The 13,241-nt window shown below is 41.2% G+C and overlaps 1 protein-coding gene across 3 annotated transcripts in view; it reads left to right on the top strand.

Annotated features, from left to right (window-relative positions):
• Nucleotides 1-13,241, top strand: part of LOC140725351 (allantoinase, mitochondrial) — an 86,940-nt gene that overhangs the window by 19,511 nt on the left and 54,188 nt on the right. For 2 of the 3 annotated variants that reach the window (XM_073040699.1, XM_073040701.1), the window contains exons 3-8: nucleotides 747-861; nucleotides 2,576-2,722; nucleotides 4,737-4,782; nucleotides 8,634-8,727; nucleotides 9,944-10,130; nucleotides 12,451-12,589. In XM_073040699.1, the coding sequence (XP_072896800.1) occupies nucleotides 747-861; nucleotides 2,576-2,722; nucleotides 4,737-4,782; nucleotides 8,634-8,727; nucleotides 9,944-10,130; nucleotides 12,451-12,589 (728 nt within the window). Of the gene's footprint in view, nucleotides 1-746; nucleotides 862-1,032; nucleotides 1,157-2,575; nucleotides 2,723-4,736; nucleotides 4,783-8,633; nucleotides 8,728-9,943; nucleotides 10,131-12,450; nucleotides 12,590-13,241 lie in introns of all 3 variants that reach the window. The other variant, XM_073040700.1, reaches the window with a different exon arrangement.

Genomic DNA, 13,241 nt, shown 5'->3' with positions numbered 1-13,241 from the left:
ATGGAGAGTGGTGAATCTGTGGATTTCTCTGCCCAATGAAGCAGTGGAGGCCTCCTCAGTAAATATATTTAAGACAAAGTTGGATAGATTTTTGCATAGAAGGGGAATTAAGGGTTTTGGGGGAAAAGGCAGGTAGGTGGAGTTGAGTCCATGGCCAGATCAGCCATGATCTCATTGAATGACGGAGCAGGCTCAATGGGCCAGATGGCCTCCTCCTGCTCCTGTTTCTTCTGTTCTTATATTAACACGTGAAATGGCAAGGCTGGTGCTGGGTGGACAAAGTTGAGTGAAAAGATGATGGCACAAATTTCACCCACATGATCTGGGTCAAAGTAGAAATGAATTTTCAATTTTGTTGCAGTTGGATATCTCGCTGGAAGTAGTTGAGCATTCCTGGATTGCTGAATTCACAGGCGGATCGAACTAAGTAAGAAAGGCAGATCCCCCTCTCTGAAGCAAGCCCATAAACCAGCCGGGCAATTATGACGATCCAGTGTTTCATTCTCCCTGCTATCACTGCTAACTTCTTAATCCAAAATTTATTTTGTAAACCGAATTCTGATGTGGAAGTTACCATGGTGAGCCTTGATCGCTTAGCTTGGATTGGAGTGAAGGTTACTGAAGTACTAGGATATTAACATGGTACACTGATTAGCTTCGCCAATGGGTAATTATGTGTAATGTTTTATTGTCATGTGTACCATGTAATGTAATGTTCTATCCTTGTGCTTTCATGTTGTGAGCAGGAACAGCATTCCTCCAACAACTAGACTAGAACATCTCCAGACTAAACTCCATGCTGCCAGAGACAAGTGTTTTGTCGATACTGGATTCTGGGGAGGTGTTGTCCCAGGCAATCAGGTGAACTCATCAAAATAATTCTATGTTCATTGTTAACTGAGCTGTCTCATTTTTCCCTTGGATTGTCAACGTGTCACACAGTTAGGAAGTGGCGGGTCGCCAGGGTGGAACTTAACAGCACCACAGGACAGATTCCTTTCTGAGTTGTAACATGTTAATTTGTGTCGTTAGGTGTATTGAGAAACGTGGTAATGAAGTACAACACAAGGTGGTCAGCCCATTGGAGACCTATCAACACCGAAGTAGCAAAATTGTCGGAAACTTCTTCCCACAGCGGGGATATTACAGCATGGAGGTGCGGATCATAGAAGCACTCAGCACCTGCTTGGCACACGGCACATCTGATATTTACCTTTCCAAACCTCCAGCTGTTCAAATGTTGACTTGCCGCTCTTCCGGCCACTTCTCCAATCAGGACTCCTTAAGAAGGACAGTCTGAAGAGGAGTGGTGGTTGGTGGGAGATAGGTGGATGGAAGAGAGGGCTCTAGTGTCCAAGGAAAACATTACCCATTTCCAGAACTTCTGGGTGAAATGTTTTAATCCTGTTCTAATTCAGTGCTCACCACCAGTGAGAAACCTGACAACATGCCAGTCGACATTTCAGGCTCTTTTGCCTTCAGGCAAGTCAACTGAATCATTCTAGGGTGTGTTAAGTACCCCGTAACTGGGTGTCTAACCAGCAGAGAAAGAAGAATCTGTTGGAGTCTGGTGGTACCAAACTAAAGGTGTTTATTAATAAAAATAAGCAAAACCATATCAATAATGTAAATATACATATAAAACAAGTTAGCAGTAATAAACCTAAAAGTGTAGGAATAATAATAATCAATAATAAACAAGCTCTATCGATGTCTAGGGGTAAATAAATTGTCATAGAAAAGTATAATGTTCAGTTCAGTTCATAAGTGTTGATGTAGTTATCGTTGTTGTGTTGTAATCGTTGGAGAGAGAGCGAGCGAGATGTAACAGCTACAGTCAGGCAAACCTTCCTTTGCTTTCTTAATCCGTCGTATTAGTGTTATGGTGGTCATTCAGTTATGACCCCTCTGGTCTTCAGCTAGACCGTTCTTCTGTGGTGGACTCATCACTCTGGCATGAGTGGACACACACACAAGTCCCCACCGGCCCTGCTTTTACACTGATAGCCTTAATGACCGATCTCCTGGTTCGGTCTTCGAAGCCCCCACCTTTTTGTGGGTTCCCAACACTCAGTCAGTGTCCACTGGTGTATCTGGAGGGTGTCTCTCCAGACCTGTCTTTTATCCCTACTAACGGGGTCTCAGCCATCCATCACTCCTGAATGACTGTGTCCATCAAATCAGGCCACTCCTTCAGTCCACTGAGGAATGTTTATGAGCAAACTATTGTCCTTGCAGCGAAACAGTAAATAATTCAAAAAAGGAGTCACAATACAGTTAATCAGCGATTTCCTCCTCTCTCTTATCTGTCGTAGATGTTCTTGCCTGTTTTTCGTCTCTTTCTCATGGTCAGCATAGCAACAGTAATAGTTCGTGTTTCTCGGGGGGAGATGGTTAACTCTTCACCCCATTGTCCATCAGGTCTGTTCATCACCCATAACAGGTGTGAAATCAATAAAATAGTGCAAAAGAAACGGACAGGGATACATAGAACCAGAGTTTAAACAGAGCTGTGCTGATGAACTACTTCCAAAAGCACTGATTCCCACTGTTAAACTATCCGTTTGCTTCTCAGTATGCACTACGCCCTATGATTGAAGCTGGCGTCCCAGGATTCAAGTGCTTCCTCATTCACAGTGGAGTGGACGAATTTCCTCACGTTAACGAAGAGGATCTGAGAACATCACTTGCTCAAATGCAGGGTACAGACCGAGTACTACTGGTAAATACATAATCTCTCAACCGCTCCATCTCGACCTCTTGAGATAGGTAATGGTAGAGTTGAATGCACTGTAGACTCACACTATCACATTTCTCCTCACGTCAGAAAAGGTTCTGCCCATGACAAAACTGAAGGCTGGACTCATGCATAAATACAAAGATAGAAATACATACACAGTTATCAGAAATACACAGCTTCAATCTCAAATACAGGGTTTTATTTGAGCATCTTTTAACCAGATACAGTAGGTTGAAAGACAGCAATCTGTATACAGGTGTACCACTGGTAAGTGAGCAGTGTGGCATACAGTCCTTCATACAGACTACCACTGGACTGAGAGACAGTGTTTCTATGTACATGGGACTAGTGGATACATAGAGTGAAACAGTATCTGCCACATTTAAGAATCCTCTGTATAGACAGATACAGTGTGAAGTAAAGTTCCTGTGGATAATGTGGCACAGAGCCAGTCCTGCGAATTCAATACCCATCGAGTTCAGGTTACTCTCAGTGCTATCGGCGAACACAGTGGCTATAATTATCAGCTCACGTTGCCACAGCCTGTGACTCTCCCCATCACCTTAACGATCATTAATCTCTGCAGGTAGTTACTGTATTCTGAATCACGTTCCTGTAATACTGACTGCAGTAAAGGTTCTTGGTGCCGATATATGAAACATTCGGTAATAATCCGAGTTTGGGTCTGTAGGGTCTCCACCTGAAACGCTGACAATTCCTCTCCCGCACCACCCCCCCCCCCCCCCACCCCACAGGTACTGCTTGCTCTAGCCGTTGGTTTATTGCTGCAGGTTCCAGCATCTGCGGTCTGTGGTGGCTAGCGTACTTCTGCCTGGGTGAGAGGCTCGTGGGCTGAAGCTGCAGGGATCTGAGTCAACATTCAAGTCCAATGAATATTCAGGCTCTTCAGTTTGGCTGAGAGAAGAAAAAATGTATTTTGTATGCTCAGCCAACATCATTTCCTCAACTGAAATCACTGCCATCTCGGGGGGTCTAACGCCTGAAGTGACTTCTAGATCTCTCCATACAAGTTGCTGCAGTCCCAATGTATTGTAGAAAGTGTTGCACACTGGCGATAGCGGCTAGACATTCACCATGGACACACTTTCTTTCTTCCCAACCTCATCGATTTACTCAATGCAAACTAATATTTAACTCTCAAATTGAAACAAAGCAGAGTGGCACAGTTACTAAAGACTCTGCCTCACAGCTGCAGGAGCCCATGTTCAATCTGGAGCTGTCTGCATGAAGTTTGTACGTGCTCCCAGCGACCATGTGTCTCTCCCCTGGGTGCTCCAGTTTCCTCCCACATCCCAACCACGTGCAGCTGGTAGGTTAGTCAGCTACTGTAATGTGCCCCTAGCATATTGGTGTGTGGTAGAAGGTGGGAGAGTTGATGGGAACGTAGGGAGAAGTACAAGGAATTCATGTAACTGGATGACTTTTAGTCAACGCAGACTCAGTCCACACAAAGACCTTTACTTTGCTAACAGCCCTGTGGGTGTACCTACACCTCAGACTCTACAGCCATTCAGGAAGGCAGCTCATCGCCACCTTCTCAAGGGCAACTAGGGATGGGCAATAAATGCTGGCTTAGCTGGTGATACCCACATCCCGTAAATGAATAAATAAAAAATATGATTCTATTACTTAATGAAGAGTATTCTAAGAGTCACATTCTTGTTATCTTCCACCCAAGATCTAACAAGGATTTTGCCAATGCTGCAACTTGGGACTTTTTACTGAGAAAATATATAAGTAGCTTTCTGTATCCAGTTCTTACTGGGACAGATCTCAATGTTCAAAGTAAATTTACTATCAAAGTATGTACCATATATACCTTGAGATTCATTTCCGTGCAGTTACTGAAAAATAAAGAAATACAATAGAATTCATGAAAAAAGTACAAATTACAAAAACTGACAAAGGTGAAGTAAACAGATAAGGAATCATTTCAAAGCCTGAAATAATGGACAGTATTTATTTGTTTAATCAGTTCCATGCAGAAAAAGAAATGAAGAATTTGAAACCTCCTGTAAACAGTAAGTATAACGAGATGAAGGAACGTTGAAGATTGGCCATGAGAAGGTGAAGTTGTTAAAAATAACAAGGGTTTGACTTGTGTTAATATGGTAATATTTAAAGAGGGATATCTTAAATCACTTACCTCTAAATCCACAAGTACTGGTTTAACAATGCAGAAGCCACTTTTACCCCTGAATCAAATAACAGGTTTCAGCTCAAAATCTAGTTTGGAGTACATGATCTATGATGATATTTCACAAAGGTATGAGAGGGAGGCACACAATGCAAAGTGTCCTCAATTTAATTACATGCCGAAAGAGTTCACTTCTGTCCTCCCGCTGTTAAAGACACTGAACAAACATTCCTCTCAGTGCCCTGACCAATGCCTGTCTCTCTTTTAAACTAACATTTCTTTTGATGTTGTGTGCGAAATGTCTTTCAAAGACTACAAGGAAGATTTGCATTAAGTTAATATATTTCTTGACCTTAAAGCATCCAGAAATAAAACTCCTATGGATACACCAACCCTGTGGCAGACATTTTACATGCAACACCCTCTCAAAAACTGAGAGTTATTTGTCTTTGGGGTATTGCTTCTGAAATAACTATGCCAACATCCAGAAACACAGGGGGAAAAGGTCCATGCTTCCCCTCCCCAGACAAAGCACAGCACATCACTTATACATTATATATCAATACGAATACATATAATAGCATGAACTTTGTATAATGTCATCAAGATAAGCATGCATTATTGATGTAAACATGGACATGAAAAGGCAAAGAAAATTCTCTATAATACTTCTGATTTTATAGTCATCCAATTCTGCAGAGCTTCATTTTAGTAATGCTCCCATGGATACACTGATCATTCATATCACTTGGTATTTTCTTATGAATTGAGCAATTATTTAGGTGATAAAGATTAATTCTGAATTTTTAATTATTTTCTTAAATAGAGTGTTCTGAAAGATGTTTACAAATTACATCTACATTTTTTTTTCCACCACGGAATCTCCAAAGGCACAATATCTGTGCCAATGCCTCTCTATAACATTACCTTTCTTGCTGCATTATAGTGTTCTTTAATTCTTGATCTCTGGCTCCATCTGCATCCCTCCTTTTGCCTGTCCATCACTTCCAACTCTCTTCATGGCCTTACCTTTCTCATTTCATCTATCACTCTCCATATCACTGCCTGTTTCTTGCTCTCTATCTCTCCCCCCAAATCACCACCTCTCCCCGTGCCTCTCTCTCCTGGATCTCCCTTGTTTTTTCCTATGTTACCTTATTTTCACATGAATCTCAAATCACCATCTTTGTTCCTTTGTCTACTGCTTTCTTCTCAATCGCCACAGATTAGGGAATGAAACCATAGTAAAGCAACCCTAGGAATATGTGATCAGAGCACAGTAAAAAATGTAAAGTTCAGTTTAATAAGGTATCAGGATCTAAAACAGGAGTCATGAATTTAAATAGGGGTAATTATTATGGTAGGTTGAATTTAGTGATTTCCAATCCATAGTTTTCGTTTAGGAGTCCAAGAAAGAGTTGAAAATGTGTTGCTTCACAATCGTTTATTGAAAATGCAAATAAAGAAACGGGCACAGAACACATAAACTAAAGAACAAAGACAACTAAGACCGAAGATGATGATTTTTGCAGAAGCAGACACTTTTATACCAAGTAAGGAAAATTCCTAAGATAAGTGAGAGCCTACTACAAGTACACACAGGTATAACATGTTTAACACTCAGCTAATGAAAAAATGAGGATAAGCCATTATGTAACTGTTATACCATTTCACCACCAGTAGGTAGAGTCCAGCACCATATATTGTGAAAAATGCAAGCTAGGAATACAAGTTATAGGTTAGTAAAACTACAATTTCTGTCTTCCTAAAAACTCATTAATCTTGTTAGTACTTTATTAAAACAGAAAGAACAACCAATTCCAACAGGTAAAAAGGCAAAATATTTAAAGTGGACTGGGACAATATATTGAAGAGCAAGACAGTAGATCACCGGATACAGATATTTATGTCATAAATCTTTTACCAGTGTGTAAGGTTATATAAGAAGCGTTTGCAGCTAAACAAGGATGTTACAGATTGTATTGGATTGAAAACGCATCAGATGTTGCAAAGACTAATAATGAGCAGAGAATTGGGAACTTTTTGTGAATAAGAAAATGATGAATAAAATATAATAAAAGAAAAGATAACCATATGAGAGTAAACAAGAAAATAATACGAAGTGGGAACCTCCACTGGAAGATGAAAGGGATGATGAAACTGGGGATTCAACAATGGGACATAGAGATTCTAAATAATTACATAGATCATTCTTCACTGTAGAAGACACCGGAAACATTCCAAATGTAATAGAGATTCAAGAACTTTAAAACAATGTCTATCATTATAAGCCAAACTAGTGGACTAAAGATGAACAAATCTCCTGGACTTGAAGACTTACTGGCTTCATCCTAGGATCTGAAAGGAACTGGCTGCAGAACTGATCAAACATGTTTGTTGGAACCTGCAAAGATTCCTTGGATTCTGGAGAGATCCCAGAGGAATGGAATATTGAAATGTGATGCTGGTATTCAAGAAAAAAAGGGAAGCTATTGGCTAATTATCCTCACATTTGTTACTGAGAAAATGCTGGAATCAGTTTTATAAAAATTATAAGACAATCAATAAAATAGCAAAATTCCTAATTGACATGTTTACCGCAGAAAACTGTAAATGGGCATACCCATTTAGATGTGTTTGTTTTACAGAAAGCATTCTATAAGGTGCCCTATTAAAGCTAATCGAACAAGAGCATTAGGAGTTCAGAGGTAATAGTTTGACATAGATAGGGGAGTGCCCATTCACTGAAAATGGAAAGTCAGGATAAATAGTTCATATTTTGGATTTTGTATCTGTAACTAGTCAGATACCACAGTCACCTGTTTGTAGTTTGTATCAATGATTTGGATAAAGGGCCGGATGTCCTGCAGCCTGATTTTGTTAGTGATACAAAGGACAGATGGTTAGTAGGTTATGAAGAAGATGCAAGGAATCTGTAAAGGTTACATAAATGGGCAAATATTGGCAGATGAAGTATGATATGGCAAAATGTCAGGTTGGCATGTAGGCCACAGCAAATAATTTGAAAGGTTAATGAAATATTGGTCTTTATTGCAATGGGATATATTAAAGACTATACCTGGAGTTTTGCATAGAATTTAGGTTTGAGGACATACTTGTATTAGAGACAGTGCAGAGAGGTTAAGAAGGTTGGGCCTTTACTAATTAATACTTTTATGAATGAGAGATCATATTAAAACAGTAAAGATTCTGAGCAAGATTAGAAGATGCTTCCTCACATGCAGATATCTGGGTCCAGGAGACATAGTTTCAGAATACTTGGTCCCTTTTAAAATGGATGTGAAGAGGATTTTTTTCCCCGATTGAGTCTCTGAGCCGTGAAGGTGATATCACTCCATACATTAACTGATAGATGATCTGCAAGGACATCAGAGGATATGGCAGAACTGGTGTTAAGGTCATGATTGGATCAGTCATGATCATTGAATGCCAGAGTGGGGTCAAGGGCCAACTAGACTACTTCTGTTCATTCCTTATGACTGCTTCTCTTACCCCTCAGTGTCTCTGCTTCTCTCCCCCCATTTCTCCCCTTATCACTGCCTCTCCCATGTCTCTCTCCTTATCACCAATCTTCTCTTTGCTCATCTCTCACAAGGTATCACTGGGTCTCTCTTTCTAAGTGTTTCTGGCTCACTGTATTGGTCATTTGGGCCATACCTCTGTACCTAAATGGTCTTTTCTTGTGCTATATGTGACTCCATGTCGATCCTGCAGACCCTCGTGAATACGCAACCTTCTTGGCCACCCGGCCTGATGACATGGAAGTGGAAGCAATTCGAACAGTCATAAAACTTTGTCTCCAGTACAGGTAAGGAAATGGTGTGCAGAAACCCAGATCTCAACACCATAGCAAAAGACAATCCACTAAAGTACTCAGCACAAAAGGAACAGAGGTGGTACACTGCATGTCAGCTACAACCTCACCAAGATCTATACATTTCATCAGCAGGATGACATGGGAATAACCTTCTCTATTCCTCCACTGTCAAATGCACCTTTGCAAAGGCCCATGCACTTTCCAGCTCTGGATTTGAGATCTTCAAGGACAGTCAGCTTGGCACCATTTGGAACTTGGATGCAAAAGTAATCAAAGTTGCAACAGAACTGCTCTTTGATTGCATCTGCTGCTCCCAAGTTCAGGGCACGTACATAGCATGCTGATTCCAAAGTAGGGTACATCAAATGGTCGTGAAGTGTCTTGTGCACACCAGAACAAAAGGCTTCCCAAAAAGACACTGTGCCTCTTTTAGTTTGCCCTTGCAGGAGGCATACCACCTCATTTCTTGAGTTGGCTGTCTTGGTGACAGCTACGTCTCACACGGGTCAGTGTGTCCACAAAGTGATTTGGTTCCTGGACGATGAGAGTGCTGCAGTTCAGGTCAGTCACTGTTAGGATTGCCGATAAGGGTCTTGGTATCTCAGGTCCCAAAGTTCATTTCGAGAAGAAAATGAGTCCTTGTCTTGATCTAAGGTGGGGTGCCCTTTGTACACCAGCTGATAAACTGGTCGGAGACACACACTCACAATCTCCTCCTTACCTGCTTCTTCTCAGCTCAAAACTCCTCCCTCTAAGGCACTCCCTTCCCCAGCTGCCCTGACTTCCTCTCTGATTCCTGCCTTTCCTTTCCTGATTTCCCTTCTCATTTAACAGTGTGAGGCTGCATCCTCACTCATGGATGGTTCCCTGTCCACTATCTGTCCTCACATCACTATCCTTCCAACCCACTTCCAGAAGTTGTACTGCTAAGACCTAGTCTGCAAATAATTCAGCTACCTATTCAAAGCTTCCTGGATTTAATTGGCCCCTAGTGGGCTGTAAATCTGATGCAGAGTCCTGGGGCATTCACACGAGCAAGCTGAACTCCTTCTCTGAGCTATGGACCACACACTAAATATCTGACAGTGCAGGGCCCTTCACAAACTAGGAAAATGGTGTATACATCTCTGTTCCGTTTATTTCATTAACAGATAGTTGTTTTCAAAAGTTATCCTTGCTCTCTGCTCTCTGCTCTGTTCTGTCTCAGGGTTCGTTGTCATATTGTCCATCTTTCTACTGCGAAAGCTCTACCTCTCATAGATGAAGCTCGCAAAGCAGGAGCTTTGCTGACCGTTGAAACCACACCACATTATCTCTTGCTGTCTGCTGAAGACATACCAGTTGGAGCCACACACTTCAAATGCTGCCCTCCAATTCGGACTAAAAACAATCAAGTATGGATTTTTTATTTTATTAATGATTGGATTTTTTATTTTATTAAGGATAAGACCATAAGACACAGGAACAGAATTAGGCCACTCCGCCCATCAAGTCAATCATGGCCGCTTTATTTACTTCTCAAGCCCATTATCTTGCCTTCTCCACATAACTTCTGACACCCTTCACTAATCAAGAACCTATCAAGTTCCACTTCAAATAGGCCCAATGACTTGGCCTCCACAGCCATCTGTGGCAATGAATTCCACAGATTCACCACCTCCTAGCTGAAGAAATTCCTCCTCATCTCTGTTCTAAATGGATGTCCTTTTATTCTGAGGCTGTGAACTCTGGCCCTACACTTTCCCACTACGGGAAACGTCCTCTTCATGTCCAGGATGTTTTCAATAGTGGGAGAGTGTAGGACCAGAGGCCTTTCACTATTCAGTAAGTTTTAATGAGATTACCCTCTCATTCTTCTATACTCTGGTGAGTACAGGCACAGACCCATCAAACACTCCTTATCTTCCAGGATCATTCTCTTAAACCTTCTCTGGACCCTCTCCAATGCCAGCATATCCTTTCTTAGATATGGAGCCCAAAATTGCTCACAATGCTCCAAATGTGATCTGACGAATGCCTTAAAAAGTCTCAGCTTTAAATCTTTGCTTTTATATTCCAGTCCACTCAAAATGCATGCTAACATTGCAATTGCCTTTCTTACTACAGGCTCAAATTGCAAGTTAACCTTAATGGTCTCTTGCATGAGTATGCTGAAGACTCCTAGCACCTTTGATTTCTGAATTTGTTCCTCATTTAGAAAACAGTCCTCCCTTTTCTTCCTTCTACTGAAGAGCATGACCATTTCCTTCCCTACACTGTATTCCATCTGCTACTTCTTTGCCTATTCTCCTAATCTGTCCAAGTCCTTCTGCAGACTCCCTGCTTTCTCAGCACTACCTGCTCGTCCACCTATCTTTGTGTCATCCGTAAACCTGAGCGCAAAGCCATCGATTCCATCATCCATATCATGAAATGTAGTGCATCCAACTCCAACATTTGTGGAACACTGCTAGGCACAGCCAGCCAACTAGAAAGGCCGCTTGTATTCCCACTCTTTCCCTCTATCAGACAACCAGTCTTCTGCCTATGCTAGTATCTTTCTTGTAATACTATGGGCCCTTAACTTGTTTAGCAGCCTCACGTGTGTCACTTTGTCAAAGGCCTTCTAAAAATCCAGTTAAACAAAACATGGACTGCCACTTACTTCCTCGAAGTGTCCTTGAAGAAATTGATCTAATTACAGTTGTCATTCCAGTACACAGATGGTAGGTGTGAAAATTGTGACATCTACAACAGGGGTTCCAAACCTGGGGTCCACAGACCCCTCTGTTAACAGTAGGAGTTCATGGCACACAAAAAAGTTGGAAATCCCTGATCTAAAGGTTGTCCAGACTGCAAAGCTCCCCTCTCCTATATAAGTTTAAACTCAAGTTTAATTGTCATTCAGCCATACACGAATACCCATAAATACAGCCAAATGAAACGGAGTTAGTTCGTGGTCAAGGTGCAAAACACAGTTACAAAAGTCACACACAGCATGAGGTACATATATATAAAATATAGCACATATAAAATGGAAAATAGCAGGCACATATGAAATATCAGTAATATGCAGTCACACAAAAAAATATACTCCAAGACCCTGAGTCATTGAATGTTGCAGAAATCTGCAATCAAACACAATATGACTTGTCTTCTGGCAGCACCAGCTTCAGCTTGGTTGCTGTGCCATGACACAGCCATTGGAGGGCATCGACTCTGTCGCTTCTCTCTTGACGATTGTAAGCAGGGGACACTGCAGCTTGAGGTTTAGTCCTCACTACGACTGAGGCTACGCCGCTCCCCTGCCCACCACCCCGCCAATAAATCAGTGAATTGGACTTGCAGCACTTCAAATTAACAATATCTAACAGAGTCTTGCAATCGTAAAAAATACGTTTAACACGTTTGGTTGACCCCGTAGAAGCTGCTGTGATCAAATGTGCCACCATCTTAATGGAAATCCAAGGCCCTGACGAGTTTCTGTTTTAGACTTACTAATTTTGTGATCTGCTGTGAATTGTTTCTCTCTGTCCCCATGCCCCCCCCCATTGGACTGTAACTTTAAACTTTTTCATCTTCTAATTTCCTTTCCTTAAGTTTAACTATTTCTCACTCTCCACAGCCTGCTGAGTATTCTTTAATTAAACACTTGTTGTTTCCCCATGTGCAAAAGTCTGTATTGGAGAACAGAGTAATGGTGCTGTCAGTTAATCACTACCTGTGCCCACACAGGAACAACTGTGGTCTGCACTGAAAGCTGGAAAGATCGATATGGTGGTCTCTGATCATTCTCCATGCACTACTGATCTCAAACGACTCAGATCTGGAAACTTCCTCAAGGCCTGGGGAGGGATTTCTTCTCTGCAGTTTGGTGAGTCAGATCTGTAAACTGAGAAAACTGTCAGCAGATTGACTACTTAACTAAAGTGACGTCAGGTTGTGACAGTTGGGAGCACTTTTACCCCATTCCGAAAACATGTCGGGTTCAGGTGAAATGTTATCACCAGTTTTCCTCTGTCAATGTAAGCTACAGAGCAGATTCTGGGGTGTGGGTGCTTTATCCATTTTTTTTCTCTCAATCCAAAACATCAAGTAGATTAACTGATTTTTAAAATAGTCTTTTCATGTTTATTGACAGTAGCGACAAAGAATTTTCAAAATTAGTTTATAGGTTATGAAGAACTTGACCAGGTAGTAGACATTTTTCAATGGAGGTTCTGACAGATAATATTGCAGCACAAACATCAATAATTAACCATGAACAGAATGTCCCTAGTTAATGTTATGTCATTTACTGTCAACAGATATACGTAGTATTCAGCATCTCCCAGTTCATTTGGAGGATCTAAGTGACTGCGAAATGAAATACAATAGTGTCCATCCTTTATACGATGCCTTGAAAAGGGATCCAGCCCCACAACTGTTTTCTCATTTTACTATTTCATTTTCTAAATTTAAAATATATTGACGTAGGGTTTTTGAGCTAATCTACAAAACATGTGTATCATATTAAATTAAAAGAA

The sequence above is a fragment of the Hemitrygon akajei genome, chromosome 3 (assembly GCF_048418815.1).
Source record: "Hemitrygon akajei chromosome 3, sHemAka1.3, whole genome shotgun sequence".
In the NCBI taxonomy this organism is placed as follows: domain Eukaryota; kingdom Metazoa; phylum Chordata; class Chondrichthyes; order Myliobatiformes; family Dasyatidae; genus Hemitrygon; species Hemitrygon akajei.
Note: the sequence above shows the minus strand (reverse complement) of the source record. Positions and strands in the feature narration are given on the sequence as shown.